Here is a 23,147-nt window from a genome sequence, read left to right as displayed (position 1 = left end):
TTCAATTTTCCCTTTCTTCTTTCTTTTCTCCTTTCTTTCTTTCTTTCCCTGCTTTTCATTTTGCCTATTCTGTTTCTATTTCTATTCTATTTCTTTATTTTTTTCATTAAACCATATATATATATAATATAATAACTTAATAATTATACATTATAAAAATCTATTTAATAACAAATATTCTTTTAACATTTGTATCCATTATAATATCACACTTGTCTTTCACTAATCTATTTATTATATAAATATCTTTTACTTAATAATAATATATAATTTAATAATATACTTATATAATAAGTAAATATACATGTATTTTACAAATATATGTATATTAGTATCACACATGTCACTATACATACCATACATTTGTCAACTTTTTATTTATTTATCATATAATATTAATTTAATAATAAATACATTAATATTTACTTAAATAATAAGTAAATACATATATGTATTAAAAATGTGTGTATTATATTTATTATACTTGTATTTTATTTTTGCCATACACTTGGCACTCTTTTTGGTTTATTACTTATTTCGTCCTTTTAATTTTCTTTATTCTATAATTAAAATTTCACATTTCATTCAATTTAATCCTTTTATCCAATTATTCTTAATTAAATTAAATTCACTTAATTAAACTCTAATTAACCACTCATTTTACTTCGTAAATATTTTTAAATAAATATTTACGAATCCACTTTTCAGAAATAAAAACCCGAAAATACACTTTTTCGACATCGGTAAAATTCAGGTAATTACACTGCTACTAGCAGATATAAATCAATATAAATAAAACCCCAAATTAAAGATTTAAAAAAAATTAAAGAGGCCTTATTAAAAAAAACCCAAATTAAACTATTTATAAATTAAAAGTCAAATATGGAAGCATAAGCTATTGTGTGGCCACCTTCGAGTCCCTCGCAGCACCGATCTGCCTAAGGATTATCCCTTAATAAACAAACAGTCAATCATACAGTGAGCAAATACAGTCTGGGCCTAAGCCCATATCAGTAATAGATCAGTTTCAGTTAGGGCCTTAGCCCATTACAGTAACAGTATCAGTGTGGGCCTTAGCCCATTTCAGTGACAGTAAAAGTACAGATATGCAATGAGAAATACTACCCAAGCAGCCTCTACACTCCACTCCATCCAGCCTTACATTGCATATGGAGATAAAATCAACCCACCCATCCCTACAGTCCAAATAGCACCGATTGCGGGACTAAACAGTATTTACAGCAGAGCTGCCAGTACAATACACTTCCTGCAATCACAATAAACCCATCCCCATGCAACATATCATGTGTCATGCCATAATATCATGTGTGTATGCAATATGTATAAAATGGCATGCTCGATTACAGTCATACATATCATAAGGGCATAATAGTTATTTTACCTCATAAGGGAAAAATAATCATTTTTTTTCAATTTGGGGTTCTAGGTATACTTACCGACCCAATAGTAAGTCCATAGTCATCTCGGACGACCCGTGCAACCTTATCAGTCAAACAGTGAAAATGGGCCCAAAGCCCATGCCTGTGTGGCCCACATAGCCCAGAAATGGCCTTGGCTGTGTGAACTACACAGCCTGGCCCAATATTCTCCACACATCCGTGTGGTTTACTTGTCTGGGGTCCACAAGCCCGTGGGGCCTACACGACTCAGTTTGGCCCAAAAAGGCCCAATACAACCTCGGCCCATGCAAGCACTCATGGCCAGCCTCAATGGTCATATGCCTATGTTTCGGTATACGGATTACCAAACGAGCGAGCGCACACCCGTGTAGTGTCATCGTCACTTATTTTGACTTTTTCCATTTCAACAGTCAAGTTGCGTTTGTACACACTTGTTAGGATATTAGGTGTGCAAACCCTCTTTGAGAAGAATCGCACCTGTAACAAAGGATAATTCCATGACCAACATTAGTCATGCCTAGAACCAACAGTATCAAAAGCAATCCCCCAAATGACAGCATTCAATGTTACTTGCTTTCACTACTACAACCGATGTAGCCTACCACTCCTCAGGTAAACCAAGTCTAACACGATTAGATGTTGTCAAAATAATATTTGGCACAACAAGGGATTAGAACCTTAACATAACTTAATAAGATGAAAATTTCCCTAAATCAATTGGGACATACATCTTCCCCCTTACCAAAGACTTATCGAACCTACGAGAAATAGGAGTTGAGCGCAAGAGCAAGAACAAATTCAGCAAAAGAAGCAAAAAGGAGAAAGAGATTTGAAAACCAGAGAAGAAGATACTCGGCTCTAGCAGTATAGGAGGGGAACTTGATGAAAGCTGAAAGAGTAGAGAGAGATGAGAAAAGGGAATTCGGCCAAATGCATAAACGAAAATGGTGACTGATCAGAACCGATTGAGAGAGAGAGTGCTAGCAAGGTTTCACCCATTCTTATTTAAAAGCCTACTGACTAGAGACAAGGGTTTAACTAATTAAAACAAAATTTTTGCATAAGCCAAGGCTTGAACCCAAGACTTCTCAGACACTTCCCAGAACACTTAACTACTAAAACAGATACACAGTTGTGTAACAAACATACAAAAATAGATACTTAGATTTTGGGGCGTTACAGTCCTTTAGCTCCACGAGAGAGAGAATGCATGAGTAAGATTCCATATGCTTCGGCTATAGGGTCTATCATGTATGCCATGCTATGTACTCGTCCAGACATGTCGTATTCTTTAAGCATGATGAGTTGATACCAAGTAGATCTAGGTGAAGGTCATTGGGTGGCATTTAAAAACATTCTTAAGTACTTAAGAAGGACTAAGGATACATTCCTTATGTATGGAGGTGAGGAAGATCTAAGTGTAAAAGGTTACACTAACGTTGGCTTCCAAATCGATAAGGATGATTCTCGATCGCGATTAGGTTTTGTGTTTTGCCTTAATGGTGGTGTTGTAAGCTGGAAGAGTTCAAAGCAAGATACAGTAGCTAATCCTACAATAGAAGTTGAGTATATTGCAACTAGTGAGGTAGAAAAAGTAGTTGTTTGGATCAAGAAGTTCATTACTGAACTAGGGGTAGTGCCTAGCATATAAGATTCTATAAAACTTTGTTGTGACATCAACGGAGTCATTACACAAGCCAAGGAACCCAGATTCACCAACGATCCAAACATATACTTAAGCAATATCATCTTATTCGATAGATTATCGATCGAGGGGATGTGGACATATATGTAGAGTACCTACAGATGATAACATTGCTCATTCACTGCCCAAGCCTCTGACACAGCGGAAGCATGATCTTCACACTGAGTCACTTGGTATTAGATAAATGAGTGATTGGTCTTAGTTCTAGTGGGAGATTGTTAGAGTATGCCCAAATACCAATCATGAGATGATTGTAATAACATATTTGTTTTACCTCGTTTATTAATATAATGCATTGTCATTATTATTACCTCGCTATGAGTATGTTTCCTGGATTATTATGTAATAGTCACAACATTACTCAAAGTGATTACTATATATACGACCCTTAGACTTGAGATCATCATTATCCCAACATCGTGAGTCCTATCAAAATCAAATGTCCATCGTAACTACTTTTTCTATAAAGGGTTAGGTTGGATATACCACAATCTATGTAGTGGGATATGGTTGATCAATATAGGATTTGTCCTCCTACATAATGAGAACAATATCTTAGGCCACTTGATTGAGTGAGACTAGAAATGCATGACCATGCTCGAATAAGTTGATATGAGTTGTCATACTTATTTGTTTGTCATAGTCTACTCATCAAGAAACATTAGATGGACTATGCAAGTGTGACTATTCCATGACTTGTGTCCATTCTAGATATAAAGGACAAAAGGATTTAATACATGAAGGGTTAATCATAGAGAGGTTATGTCAAATCATGAATTCTTGTAACTTAGGTAGCAATGATGCATTGCTAGATGCCACTCATTGTTTGTAATATTAGAATTATTCTAGTTTTATTGCTAACGTTACAAGAACCTATAAGGTCACACCCTATGGTTGAAACAAACGAAATCCAAACATATTTGGTATTGTTTTTAAATTGATTATAGAATTAATTTAATTGGCCAGATAAATATCAAAAGAATTATATGTATAAATATCTTATACACAAAAATAGAACATGGTTAAATTAATATATATGAATTTGATTCGTATAAATTTTAACTAAACATAATTTATCGAAATCCTTGCTATAATTATTATAATTATAATTTATGATCGAATATTATTATAATTATTGTAATTGTAATTTTTTGGTCAAAAATTATTATAATTATGGTAATTATAATTATTATATTCAGTTAATTAGTATAATGAATTATGGTTCATATTTTGATACCAACTATTCATGAATTAGGAAATATAGGGTTTTTAAAGAAAAACCTTATATACCTGAAATATAGTGTATGACGTCTAGCAACCGTCAATGAGATTTTGTCTCTAAAAAAGTTTAAGAGAGTTCTTGTCGTTCGTTGTCAGATCGGTTGGATTATGTAGAGGTTGAAACTTTTTATAGGGGCTTGGAATTGACATACAATTGCGTAATCAATTTCACAAAAATTATCTTTTGTTTTCCAAACGAATAAAGGTAATCGTTCATACCCTTCTCACCCCGATTTATTTTTTTCCACTGTGCTATGGGGTGTATTTGTGTTCCAACATCATGTTGTGATTTCCTATGTGGAGAAATAAGGAAGGTGAGAAAAGGAGAAATAAGGAGATGAGTGGGTAAGGGTTACTAAAGGGGGAGAATAGGGAACAATACGATGCGCCAAACTATTTTTATGTTTGAAACTATTTTGATGCTTATTGTTCTTGAATTCCATACCTGTCCTAAGCCTCAGAACGTTACAAGCCAAAAAGCCATATGTGACCTTGGTAGACTTATTCAAGAAATTGACATCATATTGAATAATCAGATTTGCAACTATTTCTATTCTGCTAGGGTAATCCAATTACCTTTATAATTTATTGATGGATCAATACATTTGAAAACCTTAATGTTTGTATGTTTTATAATATACTGAACTTAGGTGTTTGATATCGAAAGTGGTAAGTCAACTATATATCATGTTTAGACTATATGTAAATGTGAAATGCCTAGTCATGTACTCTGAAAACAATATTTGTAGTATATTTGCTCCGAATTCGTCTTATAATTTGTTGTTTTTGTTTAACTTGCTTGAAGACAAACAATGACTTAAGTGTAGGCGAGTTTGATCTGTCATAATTCGATGTAGTAGTTTAAACTAGTTTTCACACTTGAGGAGCTTAAATATAAGAAATTTTCCTATGTTTTAATTAATTTTTCCTATTTTTGTTTACATTAAATAAAAAAAGTGTAATTTGAGTTTTTTATTGACCTTAGGGGTCGAATGAGGCCTAATGGTGAGCTAACATACTTAGTGAGTGTGCAAGAGACCATCAGAGGGCGTACAAACTTAATACTGGTTACGGTGTTGCAACATAGGGAGTAGAGTACAAGAATTTCGAGACTGAAGCTGAAGTCACCCTGAAGCTGAGCATACTACTTTCGATGTCACGACAGAGGCACTAGGGTGTCGTGACGTTGATCCTACATGAGAAAAACTTATGAGCCAGGGATGTTTTGCTCTGGACAATCAAATGTTTAATACAAAAGTGTCACCTGACCTAGGGTTGAGGATGACAGCAACCCCAAATCTATAAATAGGCTAATTGAACACTTGTTATGGACAAGTTTTCATACTTAAGAGTTTTCTATGTAATTTTAGTTTTTTGCTTTTTCCCTTATCTTAGGTTTTAGGTTATTTATAGTTTTTACCTGTGTTTGTTGGGAGATTTGATTTGTACACTCGATCAACTCTTTGTGGATTCTGCATTTCATTCAATACAATACAGGATTCTTTTAAAACCTTTTCTCTTGATTCATTATTTATTTTTATTTTTATTTTTAGTATCAAATTTATTGTGTTTATGAAATACATGAGGAACTAATCCTTCTACGGAGATTAGCAGGTATGACTAATTAATTGTTAGGAGAGGAATAAATTAAACCTTAGACTTTACAACTATAGATAGTCATTTAGGTGGGAATTAACCCAAAATTGGCATGGCCTATTTGTGAATACCTTAGCCCCGAACCAGTCTAGATTTTATGGTCAATAGATAAGTAGTTTTAATCGACTCGTCATTTTAGTGGAAGTTTGAGAATATTAAGATTTTGTGCCAGGGTGATGACTAATTGATTGAATAGAAACCCATAGCAATAGTTGGTTATGATTACCAAAGCAAGCTAATTGCCCATGCTTGGATCTGATTCAATTTACATAATTCATTTTCCAAAGTCTCTTTATTTATATTATTTTCTTTATTGTTATAAACCCCTCAAAAATTTCTCTTTATGTTTATTCGTAATATAATTTGTTTAAAGTACTAATTTGATCTATTTGTGATTAGATTAGGATTAATTTAGTATTCACCTCCCTTGGACACGATCCTTGGAGTACTCATTTAATTCGTTGCAATTATATTACAACATGACCTGTATACTTGCGGACACCGCTTATTTCATATCTTCTGTGCAGGTTTCTCACTCTAGATGTTAGTACATTCGGAAGTGGTCAAGCTTTTCGACTTACCTACTTCAGAATTTTAAAAGGGCCCCTGTGTCTTTGCAAAGCCAATGTTAAGTGAAAATGTAAAACACTAGATAAGTGCTTTAGATGTACCTCGTTTATTGCATTTACTCATTTCGATTGCCCCGTTTACATCACTACTTTACCCCCGAAGCCTAATGCACAACTGACCTCTCTCATAGGTGGTAGCTCCATTGATGACTCAATAGGTTTCATATTTGTTTCCTGCACCTCTAGCATTTTTGTAGTGGTCTTCATGGCATTCCATTCTACAAATTCAATGTTCTTATAGTACGAAACATCCTTTACTAGATGGATTACTAACAATATATTGGTCCCATCCCTTATGTCTCAAGTTACTGGAACAACACATTGTGGTTGTGGATCATTAAAGATATGAATGCAATTGACAAAAGAAAAAAATGCCTTAATTATTTCAAAGAAGTTCAACCTAAGAACAAAATCATAATCATTGAAGTGTATGATACATGCATAGATGGGGTGAAATTTATTAAATTTCATTCACTGAAGTTGCCAATTTTCATGTTTGGGCAATAAGTAGACTTGCAATGAATTTTCAGATAGGATCCAGGAACTTCTGGATTGATATGTCTGTATGGAATTCGAATATCTATCTCTTATCTTTGAAGCGCACTTTGAATCACTCAATTTCATGTTTAAGAGCTCAAGTAATGACCGTTTTAGTGAAGATTATGCAAGTAAAATTTTTGAACAATATTATAATAGGAATTACGAGATTTGGGCTTTTAATTCAAGTTTAAATCATATTGTGTTCGGGTTTTAGGCTTAATTTTTATAATATATGAGTCCAATATTATATTTACCAGCTCTTATTATTTTATTATTCTGAATTTTTTATAATTATTAAGTATTTTAAGTTATTTAGGAGTTTTATGTGAATAAGAAAGTTTAGCTTAAAACTACTTCTTGTTTAGGTTAATTAGAGTTCTAGTATATTTAAGAGTTTTATTTAGATATATTTAGCTAGCCTATATATAGGCCTTTGTATTGTGCACAAAGCATAAAATTCATTATTATTCAACTTCTCTTTTGAGTTAATAAATTCTCTTTGAGTTTTCTCTTCAAGAATTTCTCTTGAGTTTCTTTTGGAAGAGTTTTAGCAATCTTTTTAGATTGTGGGGGATCATCTTCAAACTTTTTCTTGCCAAGTTTTCTTTCATGGTGGGTAAATTAGAGCCGCTTGAAGGGGGTTGTGGATTCTTCATGTTTCCAAGGCTTCTTAGGACTTCTACATACCACGTTCTATCTTTCCATCTATCTTCTTTATTTTTTTCCTTATTGATCTGAACGAGATTGATGTACATTGTTGAAATTACTGCTCAATCTCAACTGCCTTATGTACGCCTCATCAAGATCAATGTAAGTTTGAAGATCAAGAGAATTGGCTATCGAAATATTCAAGCCATCAACAAACCGCACCATTGATTTTTGGTCTTCGTTACTCCAATCTCTTGTTTTCTATCATCTTCTAAACATTGAACCTCCCTAGAATTAAAAAAAGAGCATCAAGAACACCATTTATTTCGCGATTGATTAACTTTTGGGTTTTTCAGATCTCTTATCAAACGTTTGTTTTCCCTCAACCAAGGTAATGTTTTGTTTTCCTAATAGTTTTTAATGTAATCTAGCTATTTAAATTGAGTTTTTATCTATTGAATCAAAGGTTTTGTGTAAATGTCAAAATTTGGGGCGTTAATGGTCAAATTTGGGATTTTGAATGAAATAGATGTTTCAAAGTGTTTTCCAACTTGTTTTGATGTGATTAGAAGGTTTCTATACTCTCCTTAAAGTTTCGTTAAAAGATTTTTAAGTTTTTGTTAAGTTTTCATGAAAAATGGTCATTTTATGTCAAAATTTTAGAACCAAGAATCTGTGTAGTTTGAAGGTTGATAATTATTCTTAGATGGATAATTAGATGATTGGAATCGATTTTAAGCATTGGGAACAAGTAGGAATTAAGCTATTTGAGTTTCAAATTTGCAAGTTGAAAATTCCAATTTCAGGAGGATGAAACTTTAGACCTGTATTTTTGATTGTTTGGGTAAGTCTATAGTTGTAAATTAATTATGTTTTTTGTATGGTTAATTCTGGTGAAGATTTAGAACCATTGAATCCTTTGACAAGCAAGGAAAAAGGAAAGGAAAAGCTACTTTAGGATTTTGACGACTAGGCAAAAACGCAAACAGTGAGTGATTGGAATCACCGCTTGTAGACATGATTCATAGTGTTAATTGGGAGCTTAGGAATAGCCTAAACCCCTATCATATGTTTCGAGTGTAAGCTTTCTTATACCCCTCGTTTAATTTGCAATGTATGTGATTGTGTGAAGTGTATTGAGTATTAAGTTGTGATAATGTGACATGTGATATATATTGTGATAGCTCTTGTGAATGTGTTAGCTGTCGGCATATTAAACACGTCGAATGACAGTAATGATGTTGTTTTAGGAATATAAATGTGAACTAGATGATAAGTACATATATGTTGAATTGTGGAATGTGATGCTGATGTGATAGGTAAAGTAAGTGAATATTGGAATGTGGTAAGAGATACTCTAATTTTTAATGCATTCATATGTGAATGGATATGTGATGGCTCAATAAGCCTAGTTGTTGCACTTAAAGTGCAATTAAATGTGAATCTAATAAGTGTGCTATGTGTACAAATTGTGATATGAATTAATGTTTATGAGCATATATTAAGTGCATAAGAACAATAATTAACTGTGTGTATTTACGAATACTTTGGCCTTTTGATCTCATGAAACCATTGGATATAGTTGGCATGCCATAGGATTGTGAGTACTCACCCTTTTGCTTCGTGATTTGGGCATTGAGGCCCTAGGACAAACTGGAGGGATAAGGGAATGTCAAGCAAAGCTCCATTCACCAGGATATGTTGGTCTGTTGGAGAGTGTTTATGCAACACCCCTAACCCGTATCCATTGCCGGAGTAGGGTTACGAGGTATTGCCAGTAAATTCACAACATTTAACATACACAACTCAAACACAAAGCATTCATTCTCATAAATCATTCAACACAATCACATTGTCCCTTATAAGGGCCTACGAGGCCTAAAACATGCTTTAGAAGTAGTTCGGAGCTAAACTGATAACATATAAAAATTTTGAAAACTTAGAAAAATTTCAACCATACAGGGGTCATACGCCTGTGTGAACATGCCGTGTGCCTCACACGGCTCCAGTCCGTGTCTCAGGTCGTGTAGAAATAGGGCATACATACTGACTTGGGTCATACGGCCAACCGCACGCCTGTGTGTCTAGCCCATGTGCCCTTCGACATGGCCACGCACGCCCGTGTACCTGGCCGTGTCAAACCTTTAGGGTATACTGACTTATGCAACACGGCCAAGTCACACTCTCATGTGCTAGGCCGTGTGCCAATTAGGGGGGCTATATGACTTGTATCACACGGTCGATCAAATGCCTGTGTGTGAGACCGTGTGGAGCATACTGAATTCATTTCAATTTCATCACTAGGGGACACATGGTCGTATAACATGACCGTGTGTCACACACGGCTGAGGCACACGCTTGTGTCTCTGCCTGTGTGGACAAAAATAGGCCATTTGCAAGGCCAATTTGTCACCCTTATTCATGCTCACCTAAACAACCAAAATGGTGCCATTTCATCATACAATTAGGCAGCCAAAATCATCAAACAAATGCACCATTCATACCATTATAATTTCATGTATTCCAAATCTCAAATCACTACCATTTACTTAACCAAATACATGACAAAACAATATCAATCTATATAGTTCATTTACCATAATTCACATACACATAACTTCCTTATAAATAACTAACACAACACCTAAAATCATACCTCATCAAGGCATTTGTCAAGCATTTATACTCCACAAATCAATTAACCATTTGAGCAACTATAAAGCCATAACGACATTCATACCAAACATACCAAAAAAAGCCATCACTCATGGCTATATATACAAACCAAAACATATACAATTTACAAGCCAAATCTCATGGCTATAATCACAACCAAAATACCACATCTAGCCTATACATGCCATATGCCAAGTATGTATAATCCAAAAGTACCAACTTAGATATTTGATAGTGTGATGATGTTCTCGACGACTCCTAGATCCGAGCTAGCCTTGATTCACTATAAAACATAGAAAAATAACACAAAGTAAGCTTTATAGCTTAGTAAGCGTATGATATAAACTTAACTAATCACAAATACAACATTCATCAATCTAAATATATTATCATGTACTTTGTGATTACTAACAAACCTTTCAACTGCTTATTCATAAGCTTATATACAAACTTTGTAACTTCTTCGATTTTAAGCTCAAAATATACATGTACATACCTATACTAATCCATATCAAGTTCATATATACACGGAATGCCGTTGAATACTCAATGTCTCGCACACTAAGTGCCATACTCGATATCTTTCACACTAAGTGCCACACTCGATATCTCGCACACTAAGTGCCATATATAGCCGAAGCTATGTCGAATCGCACACTAAGTGCCATATATAGCTAAAGTTATGTCGTATCACACACTAAATGCCACAAATAACTGATTTTTCTTCGAACATATCTGTAGTCCCGTATATATAAATTATGCAATATCAAAGCACTAAAGCATAATTATTACAATGCTTAATTCATATGAACTTACCTCGAATGCTAAAACAACAAATCGAGTCGATTAGTCGATAATTTTATCTTTTCCCCGATCCAAGTTCGTATTCCGCTCTTCTTAATCTAATTATATTCAAAATTAACATATTCAATCATTTATTCATTCAATTTAGTCTAAAATACACTTTCAAACACATTTACACTTTGCCCCACAAATTTCACATTTTTCACAATTTAGTCCTTATTTCACAAAATCACAAATTAATGAAATTCAAGACTAACCCATGCTAGTTGAATTACCATAATGAACCTAGCAACCCATAATTTTCATTTATTCACACTTTTAACGACTAACTTTACACATTTATCAATTTAATCCCTATTTTGTATTTTCACTAAAAATCACTTTACAAAACTTGCTTAACTATCAACAACCATTCATAATCTATCAAGAAACTTCAAAATACACATTTATTCAACAATGGAATCATTCAAAATCTTTAAAAATTTCAAAATCTAAGGTACGAGCTAGCTAGATTGAGTTGCAACGATCTCAAAAATGTAAAAATCAATAAAAATTGGACAAAACACATACCTAATTGCTTGAATTTTTCCTAGCCGAATGAAGAACCCTAGTTCTTCTTGTTCTTCTTTTAATTTTGGCTAAAACGATGATAATGAAGCTTAATTTTGGTTTTGTTTTAATTTAATTAACCATTAATAATCAATTTACTTATTTAACCTTTAAAACATTTAATAATTACACCAAATGCCATGCCACTATCATCCACTATCATAATAATGGTATATTTACCACTTAAGGACCTCAACTTTAAGGTTCTATAGCTACTTGATTCCTTTAGCTAATAGAACATCACTTTTGCACTTTACGCGATTTAGTCCTTTTTACCAAGTTAAGCATTTAAACGGTGAAATTTCTTTACAAAACTTTCATGTAATTAATCTATCATGCTGTAGATCTTATTAAAATAATAAAATAAATATTTTAACTTCATATTTGTGGTCCTAAAACTACTGTTCCTATTTGACTAAAAACGGGCTGTTACAGTTTAGCTTTATGCTACACATATGGGACATGTTAGACTCTTTGAGTCATTCGTGTGATGGAGATCCGTGTACCCAATGTGTTGTGATAGAGCCCACTTTTATGTTTCATGTCTCCAAGTTTCCAAATTATCATTAATTCTTTAATACATGAAAATGTTGTGTGTAAATTCATGTGAGCATATAAGCGAGACTTGTGGGTCATTAAAGCATGAATACGTTGTTTTTTCTTGATAAATTATTGTTAAATTAATTATGTATATACGAGTTGAGTGTAATTGGATGTTATAGTGTATGAGAGTTTCATGATTTACTGAAGCATGAATGATACGACCATGCCCCGAGAACGCTCTTGGACTAGCTCACCAAGCGTGGTTTGCAATCTCTTGCAAGCTAACCTAGCTCAACCCTAGCTTAATAGAGCTCAATTCAGCTTGATTCTAGCTCATTGAGCTCGATTCCATCCTTTTTTACTTTATGCATTTTAAGTTGCTAGAATAAATCAATTTTTTTAGTTTGGCTAGTTAACTTAGTTTTAGCTCATAAATATGATATAATCTGAAGTTAATAATTACATGTTATTAATCTGTCTTAGTTTAATGCAAGTTCTTAATATGTCTCAGTTGCTGCTGAATTTAGTTTGTGTCTTAGTTCTTATTTGTGTTTAATATGTCTTAACACTCTTTGAAACCATTTTGTTTAAGCCTACATTTAGTCAAATTCATCTAAACTTCGAATTGAACGAAACTTCTCCATTTTACGATCGAGTAACTAAGCAACTTGAATCACTTCACCGAAGCGAGATCGCATTATTTGGTATCAGAGCTAGCCAAAATCGAGGAGTACGGATGTGCAAACTATCCTGGAGTAAGTTTTTGAAAAAAATTTGTTAAAAAAGAGAGAGAGAGAACATACAACGTATTAGAAGTGCAAGTTGATACATAAAAAAAAGAATTTCAAAATTAAAAAAAAACAAGAAGAAAAAGCTAGTTTCTAAAAGTAACCATTTTTCTCGAGCTCCAAATTTCCTTCATAACCATTCGCCACACTTGAATACCTCATTTTTTTCTCTTTCAGCCTACCTAATACCAAAAACATCATCTACCTTTGGAACCTTTTGAAGCCGACCCCTAAACTAGTAGTTAAGTCTAAATGAGTCTTTTACAAAATTACGAGAGGGGAAAGGAGTGGAAAACGGAACGAGTGTTGTGAGAGCATTAGAGAGAAGAAAAACCCATTAAAGAGTGCAAACACGAGTGAGAGTGCCATCTACTATTTCTTTTGAGTGAAACGTGAGGAATTTGTGGTGAGGTTCAAACAATATGTCTCTAAGTTTTGAAAGGAATGTTTCTGCCAATTATGGTTTGTCCGATCCATCATACCAATCATCCAATCAAGGCGAAAGGCAACACGTTCATAGAAGTCGAGGCTTTATAGAGCGTGAACATGATGACAAATTGAAGAATATAAAGTTAGCCATTCCACCATTTCAAGGTAGATCCAACCCGGATGCATACCTTGAATGGGAAAGGAAAATCGAATTGGTCTTCGAGTGCCACAACTACTCGGAGAGCAAGAAGGTGAAACTTGCATCGAACGAGTTCTCCAATTATGCCATGATTTGGTGAGATCAATTCACCACGAGTCATAGATGAAACAAAGAGCGCCAGATATGAACTTGGTCCGAAATGAAAGTTGTGATGTGCAAGCATTTCATCCCATCTTACTACCACTGAGAGCGATTTAATTCAATTTAAAGGATGGAAACTGTAACACCCCGAACCCGAGACCGTCACCGGAGTCGAACACGAGGTGCTAACAGACTTTAAACGACTTATAAAAAAATTTCCCAGACACTGCCAATCTGCGTACTAGTCGCTTAAAAAATCATATCTTGAGTTCAGAAACTCGGAATCTAGTTCCGTAAATTTTCCCTGAAACTAGACTCATATGTCCATCTACATATTTTTTATAGAATTTTTGGTTGGGCCAATTAGTACAGTTTATTAGTAAAAGTTTCCCATGTTACAGGGATCGACTACACTGACCTTTGCGCATTACGACTTGGATATCTCCCTGTACAGGGCTTAAATACTGATGTCGTTTGTTTCTATAGAAACTAGACTCAAAGAGGAATCTATACATATATGGCATGACTCCTAATTATCTCCGGTTAATTTATAATGAATTTCCAAAGTCGAAACAGGGAATCCAGAAACCGTTCTGGCCCTGTCTTACAAGAACCTGAATATCTCTTAACATACTGTCCATATGATCGTTTCGTTACTTTCCTATGAAAATAGATTCATCAAGGTTCGTTTACATAATTTATTCACTATTTAATTCCCTTCCTACTATTTTTAGTGATTTTCCAAATCTACATCACTGCTGCTGTCAGCATCTGCCTTTAAGGTAGACTTTACCTATTTCATAGTTTCCATGATTCAACTAGCCCTTTTAGCATAAATAGCACAAATTATGATAGTGATTAACCATTCCCATGGCCAATCCTTGTTAAGCATATCCACACCTCTCAATAACCATATCCATACCAAATGATTATAACATTATACTCAAACATATATAAGCCATTTTCGCATGGCTATCCAAAATTATACAAGTCCAAAGGGTCCATGACCCCCAACAAAAAGGGTAGTCCTATACATGCCATTTCGAAGTTCAACCAAAATTGTACCAAAAGGGGGGGCTTTGATAGTGTGGGCGACTTCGACTTCAAAATCCCGAGTCCGATAGCTGGAGAACCAAAATCTATAAAACAGAGAATCAAGGAGACGGAGTAAGCAATTTATGCTTAGTAAGTTTTGAGCAAGGGATTCCAGCACAACAAAAGTATAGCATTCATGTAGCTAAACGGATAATTTCATATGCACAATTTTTCAATATCATACTTACTTCACATTACCAACCCTTTTATTCATACACAAAGATCAACTTAGCCAAAGGCCGGTAGCTCATTTATCAACTGAGCGAATACTTATTTGTAAGGGCTCAACTAATTCAAAGCACATACGAAACATACCTTAATGTTGGGATGTTTCAAGCGTATTAACTGAAATTTTTACAGCAAGATCATTCATTCCCAAATCACGTACCTTCGGAATTTAACCGGATATAGCTACTCGTTCAAATGCCTTCGGGACATAGCCCGGTTATAGTAACTCGCACAAATGCCTTCGGGACTTAACCCGGATTTAGTAACTCGCACAAATGCCTTCGGGACTTAACCCGGATTTAGTAACTCGCACAAATGCCTTCGGATCTTAGTCCGGATTTAGTAACTCGTACAAATGCCTTCGGATCTTAGTCCGGATATGGTCACCTAGCACAAAGCCTTCGGGACTTAGCCCGGACATCATTCAAATAACCATGCACATTTAACAATAAATCATGGCACATTCGTATTTCGTTTTCGTTAGCAAAACTCAAACACAAGACACTTATCATTCTTGCAATTTCGGCTCAATAGCCACACACAAAGAGCATGATTTTGATTTGCTTAAAACATGATCTAATCAAATCATAATTTAAGCTCTTTTACTCAAGAACTTACCTCGGATGTTGTCGAACGATTCCGATAGCTATTCGACCACTTTTTCCTTCCCTTTATCGGATTTAGTTCCCCTTTGCTCTTGAGCTTAATTAAACAAATAAATTGATTTAATCATTTGAGCATCGAAAAGAGGAACACAAGGCACTTAGCCCATATTTATACATTAGACATTAAAGTCACATATGTACGGAATCATGAATCAAACTCAACATTTTAGCTAATTTTCCCCCTTGGCCGAATTTTCTAAGCCAAGACAAAAGCATCAATATGCTTGCCTCTAACCGAATACATGCAACACCAATCTCCTTCCTATGGCCGAATATGCATGTCTATGTTGGGGCCGATTGCAACACTTAATACATTCTACAAGTATGGTCACTTGTATTGACTAAACACCATTTTGTTTCAAGTTCAAAACTTGGCTAATACACATATATACACTGGTAAAGCATCCTCTCCCTTTCCATCAATTTAACACATGCATTACTCATTAATATACAAAAATTATATTCGGCCTTAGCACACAACTTGCTAGCCGATTCTTCTCCGTCTAGCAACTAATGCACATATGTGCTCACTCAAAAATGCTAAAAAGAAGATTCAAGAATCATCAATCCACCATCACATGCATCATTAACAAGCTTCATATTTAGCATGCAATGGCATTAACACAAAATCCACCTAGGCCGAATATCATCCCCATGACATAGCAAAGATTTGAACCATGGGCTAATTAGAACTCAAGCTAGCAACTAAAAACATGCATGAATCTCATGGCACAACCTCAAACATACCTTGATCTAGATACAAGTATGGCCAAACCTCCTCCTAATCCTCTTCCAAACCAAACATGAAGCAAGAACTCCTTCCTCCTTCCTTAGAATTTTCGGCCAAAAGAAGATGAAAAAGGATGAACAAAATTTTTCTTTTCTTTTCTTTTACTCACGGCAATGGGGGGGCATGGATGAGACCATTCTTTTTTTTTTCATCACTCCTCCCTTTCATTATTTAATTACCATGCTCATTATTTTATTGTTTCCACCCATGATGCAGCAACACAACATGTCTATGACATGTCTTGCCCATCACACTTGGTCTACCATACTTGTCATGGCCGGCCACTACTAATAGAGGGGGGGAAATTGACATGCAAGTCCCCCCTTTTTCAACATGCACTAATAGGTCCTTATGCTTTGACCTATCACATTTCAAAATTTTCTCACATAAGTCCTATTTGCTAAAACTCACATGCAATCGACTAAATCGAAGCTTGAAATTTTCACACATTCCTAATTACATATTCTAGACAATAAATATCACATTCGAACATTTCGGTGACTCGGTTTAGCGGTCCTGAAACCACTTCCCGACTAGGGTCAATTTTGGGCTGTCACAGAAACAAGATCGTCAAGGAGTCTAACGTCCAATGACTACGTGAGAAGAGATCCCTATTGAGATTCTTTTTCAACGAGGACTTTGAGTTGAACTAATACAGGCTTCAAGTTTGAAGCCTATTACGATAACAAATAACAAGGTCTAAGTAATTCTTTGTATGCACCAAGGTATTCATCCCTGAAGATTCAATCTCGAAGAGATGATCATATTTCGTACGTAGATCCCTCCTCTTTTTCCTAACGGAAGGTTTTCCATTCTGAATCTTTCTTGTTATCTTCATCTTGTAAAAAAGGGAAAAGAGAAAAAGAAAAAAAAAGAAAAGAGAGACAAGAGATGTTGATGAGAGAAAATGAGCGAATACTAGAAGAAATTGAAAAAGAAAAAGAGAATGAAAGAAAGCTATAACACCCAAACCCGGCCTAGACGTTACGACCGAATCCAACATGTCACACTGAAGTGCCTTTTAAAACTTGAACTTGTTGGTGATAACCGTTTTTGAATTAAAACCCATTTAGTTTTTATTGCTAGAGAAAACTCGGTGATTTCCGTTATTACTTCTGAAATTAACTTATCAAAACATTGGTTATCTTTCATTTGCTAATCTGAATAAAATTGTGGAAGCTATACTGGTTAAAACCCTTAAGGTTAAAAATGCCAGTTTTTCTTTGAAAACGTTATTATTTTAAAAACTTGATGTTCCTACTCTAGCAGTTTGAAACACGAAATCAAAAGCTCAATAAAAGTAAAAAATTCTTCAAATGGACTTATTACATAATTAAAAACCCAAATATAAATCTTTGAATAAATTAAGTCATAATCAAACAATCTGCGGTCGTGTGGCCACCTCTGAGTCCCACGCGACTCCAAATCGTCTAAGGCTGGAGATTACCTGCACAGTTAAAAAGAAGGGTGAGTTTACAAAAAACTCAGTGTGTAATCCCCTGCCAGTCAAATAGTAAACAGTGCAAACAGTAACGGTATGGGCCTGAGCCCTATTCGGTAACAGTGCAATCTAGGCCTTAGCTCTATACAAAGACAGTGTGGGCCTAAGCCCTAAACAGTAATAGCACGCTGCAGGTATGCAACCCATCCCAATCTAACCAACACACCACCAGTACCAACCAAGACACCATGTGGGGATTAAATCGACCCACCCAGCCAGAACGCCAATATTGCAGCAAAGCAGCTAATAGTAATGTAGCAAAACTTCTAATAATAGTAAATGTGGCATAGCCACTAATATCATAATACGTGGCAAAACCACCAGTACAGTACTTTCTCCGAATTAGAATCCCAACCCAATGCAGAATGTCAAGTCATAAATATTACGTGTATGCAAGGTTTCATACTCAGATACAGTCATGCATATATCATACACTCATCAATCAACATACCTCTAGGGTATAATGGTCATTTCTATCCATTAGGGGTAAAATAGTAATTTTACCCATTAGGGGTATTTTGGTCATTTAACTAATTTTGGGGTCTCGGTGCAGATAATGACCCTTTAAAAGGTCTACATTCATCTCGAATGACTCAGATAACCCGTATAGCCCAAGAAGTGTAAATGGACCCAAGGCCCGTTCTCGGCCCATGTGGGCCTACATGCTCGTGTGGCCCAAACAGCCCAATTTCAGTTGCGACTTTGCGGTCCCATAGTCCACTCCATTATTTTTAACTTATCGTAAACTTTATGCGGGTGGGGCCCATGAGCCCATTGGGCCCACAGGACCCATGTCTGCCTAACGAGGCCCATAACGGCCTCTACAATTTGCCGTCCCTGATTTTTTGACTCAGTTTACCACACGGGTGTTCGCACGCACGTGGGGCCTCAAATGCCGAAGTTTTACCTTTTCGGCTTTTCAATTTTTTCCGATTCACAACAATGTAATGGTGTGAATACACACATTTGTTCATCATTTTAGTAGTAACAACAGTTTGGGTGTACGATTCCACACCTTTTTGGAGAGAAAAACGACAATCACCATGCACCAACCTAAATCCAAAATAACGATCCAAAGTCAGCTTTTAATTACTTGGATTAACTACTCTCTTAATATCTTTTAATTCCCAACATAATATACCACTTACCTTGGTAGCACAAGTAGGGTTCAAACCACCCTTAACCCACGATCACCCACTTGTTGGCAACGATCTGCATTAAAGTCCACTTTGTTACACAACCTTAAATATAATCCACTTTAACCATGTGAACTTCTTACTGAAACAAGGACTAAGAGAGGAGAGTAGCAGTATTCGACTTTTCCCAACATAAACTACAATCGAGCACACGATTCCACGAACGCATCCCTTAACAATGATCGATAAAAAGAAAGGGATTAGAGAGAAAGACTATTATAGTAGAGCAAAAAGAAAGAGAAGTGGCACAACCGTGAACCTATACATTGGAGATAGCAATGGCAAGGCTCAGCTAATGCTAGGATTTTGGTAATCCAAGAGGAAACTCAGCTACCTTGATCAAGCAGAGAGAGATTCGGCTAGGCAAAAGAGTATCTGGCTAGCTCAGAGAAAGGCCTAAATGAGTCGAAAGGGAGAGGAGGCAAGAGGGATTTGGTCAAGGCTCCAAGAGGGAAAAGTAGTTAAGAGTAAGAGGGAGAAAGAAGAAAGAAGAAAGATTAAAGAGATATTCGACCAAGCAAACAAATGGGTGAGGGGAAAGGTGGAGTTCAGCCAAAGAAAAGTGTGACGAGGAGAAAAGAAAAATGGATATTAGAGAAAGGAAGAATTCAATCAAAGACTTAGAAGAAAAGAGAGGATAAGGTCATGTCATTTGGCACAAGGTGGAATCAAAAGAAATAAATAAAGACAAGGAAATTCAGCTTAACTCTTGAAAGGCACGAAAAGAGATTGGCACAAGGGAGAATGGTACCAAAAATGTCAAAAAGAACAAAACCCAAAATAGAAGAGGAGGAATTCGACACCTACTTTCGCACCAATTGCCAAAAATGCACTCCCAAAACCCCTTTGGCCGAATTTGCACCCACAAGTACCCCCATTCGGCTACAACTCTTTCAAATTTCAAATTCCTTGAAAATCTCCAAGATTTTCTCCCCTTATCCCTCCTTGATATCCTCCATAACAACCTCTATAACCCATTCAAACCCTCCACCACCTGAGTTCAAATCCAACGCCAACTCTTGCCGTCCCTTGGTAGCAAAATAAATGCTCATTGCTTGCCATGGGATTCGAACCCATGCCCCCTTCAGATGCTCCACACGCTACTTGCCATTAAGCCACAAAGCTTTTTGTGACATAAAATCCCACACACTTAAACATAAATCCTAATCACTAACAACTAGTCTCCCTTAAAAAAAACTATAAATTTTTTCAAGGCCCAGACTTGAACCCAGGCTTCCTAAACACACCCAAATCACTAAGCCAGTAAAGCAATCATGAAATTTGTGTCAAAGCATGCAAAATTACAAACCCTACATTTTTGGGGCCTTACAACTCTACCCTTCTTAAAGAAATTTTGGCCTCGAAATTTACCTGGTTATAATAAGTGAGGGTATTGATGTCACATCGCCTCTTCTGGTTCCCACGTTGCCTCTTCTAAGCTGTGATTACTCCAAAGCACTTTGACCAGTGGAACTGATTTCTTTCTCAATACTTTAACATCATGCTCCAATATCTGTACTGGTTCTTCCTCGATAGTCAAATCAGGCCTAACCTCAATTTCCTCAACTAACACGATTTGCAAGGGATCAGAACAGTACCACCTCAACATTGAAATGTGAAACACGTCATGAATCCTATCCAGCTTTGGAGGCAACTCAAGTTGACAAGCGACCAGTCCTACACGCTTAAGTATTCGATAAGGCCCAATAAACCTAAGGCTAAGCTTGGCTTTCCGCCCAAACCTCAAAATTTTCTTTGATGGTGAGACTTTAAGAAAGACATAATCCCCCATCGAGTACTCTATCTCTTTACGCTTTAGGTCTGCATAAGATTTCTGCCTATCGGATGCTTCCTTTAGCCGATCTCGAATCAACTTTACCTTGTCTTCTGTATCGAAAATTAATTCCGGCCCCAGAATTCGCCGCTCACCCAATTCAATCCAATAGGTAGGAGTATGACACGTACGACCATATAACGCCTCATATGGTGCCATTTGAATACTAGACTGGTAGCTATTGTTATACGCAAACTCTGCTAATGGAAAATAATCCTCCTAGCTGCCTCTGAAATCAATTACACAACTTCTTAACATGCCTTCCAGTATCTAAATCACCCTCTCCCACTGCCCATCTGTCTAAGGGTGGAATGCAGTGCTGAAACCCTATCTTGTACCCAAAGCCTCGTGTAACTTCTTCCATAATCGAGATGTGAATCTAGGATCTCTGTCAGATATGATAGAAACCGGTATACCATGCAGTCTCACAATGTCGACCACATACAACTTGGCCAACTTCTGCAACGAAAAATTAGTGCGGACCGGTATAAAAAGGGCACATTTAGTCAATCGGTCTACAATCACCCATATCGAATCCTTCTTAGTAGGCGTCAAAGATAGCCCACTCACAAAATCCATGGTTACCCTCTCCCACTTCCATAGTGGAATTTTAACTGGCTACAGTAACCTAGAAGGTAGTTGATGCCCAGCCTTAACTTCCTGGCATGTCAGGCACTTACTCACATAATCAGTAATTTCGCATTTCAACCCTGGCCACCAGTACAGCTCGTGAAGGTCTCGATATAACTTGTTTCTGCCAGGATGCATAGCATATGGACTGCTATGCGATAGACTGCCTCAGATCAGAATCCCTTAGTATACAAACTCTTCCACGGAAACATAATACTCCTTCACTATTCAACCCAAAATTTGTAGCCTCACCAGTCTTGACTTGTTGATAACGAGGTCAAGTAATTATTTCTCCCTAATTTGATCAGTCTAAGTCGGTCTCACTTGCATTTTAGCTAACAAGCTACCATCATCGAACAAACTGAGATGAGCAAACATTGCTTTTAAATTCGATACAACCCTACAACTCAGTGCGTCAACTACCACATTAGCTTTACCAAGGTGGTACTCAATTGAACAATCATAATCCTTAAGCAACTCTATCCATCTTCGTCGCCTAAGATTTAGCTCATTTTGAGTAAGGAGATACTTGAGACTTTTATGATCTGTGAAAATAATAGTCCTTTCACTGTATAAGTAATGTCTCCAAATTTTTAGGCCAAAAACCATCGCAGCTAACTCCAAATCATGAGTGGGGTAATTCACCTCGTGAGGCTTAAGCTGACAAGATGCGTAAGCAACCACCTTACCCTCTTGCATCAACACACAACACAATCCAATGTGCGATGCATCACTATAGACAGTAAATTCCTTCCCAGACTCCGGATGTATCAAAACAGGGGCCTTAGTCAGAACATCCTTCAGTTTCTCAAAACTCTCTTACTGTTTATCAGTCCAATTGAACGGTACCCCTTTACGCAGTAACTTGGTCAGAGGTGCAGCAATCAGTGAAAATCCTTCAACAAAACGTCTGTAATACCCAGCCAGACCTAGAAAGCTTCTAATTTCGAATACTGTCCTTAGTGGTTTCCAATCCACCACAGCTTAAATTTTTCGAGGATCCACCCTAATTCCCTTTGCCGACACTACATAACCCAGAAATGTCATTTCTCGCAGCCAGGACTCACACTTGCTGAACTTTGCATAAAGCTGCTTTTCCTTCAGAATTTGCAAGACAATTCAAAGATGTGCATCATGATCATCTTTAGTTCTTGAATACACCAGGATGTCATCCATAA

The 23,147-nt window shown here is 36.1% G+C and overlaps 1 protein-coding gene across 1 annotated transcript; it reads right to left on the bottom strand.

Moving 5' to 3' along the window:
- Positions 1-20,904: 20,904 nt before the first annotated feature.
- Positions 20,905-21,498, bottom strand: LOC107960567 (uncharacterized). Its single transcript, XM_016896899.1, has one exon. The coding sequence runs from the start codon at positions 21,496-21,498 to the stop codon at positions 20,905-20,907; it is 594 nt and encodes a 197-aa protein (XP_016752388.1).
- Positions 21,499-23,147: the final 1,649 nt, after the last annotated feature.

Source organism: Gossypium hirsutum, chromosome A05, assembly GCF_007990345.1.
Source record: "Gossypium hirsutum isolate 1008001.06 chromosome A05, Gossypium_hirsutum_v2.1, whole genome shotgun sequence".
Lineage (NCBI taxonomy): Eukaryota > Viridiplantae > Streptophyta > Magnoliopsida > Malvales > Malvaceae > Gossypium > Gossypium hirsutum.
Note: the sequence above shows the minus strand (reverse complement) of the source record. Positions and strands in the feature narration are given on the sequence as shown.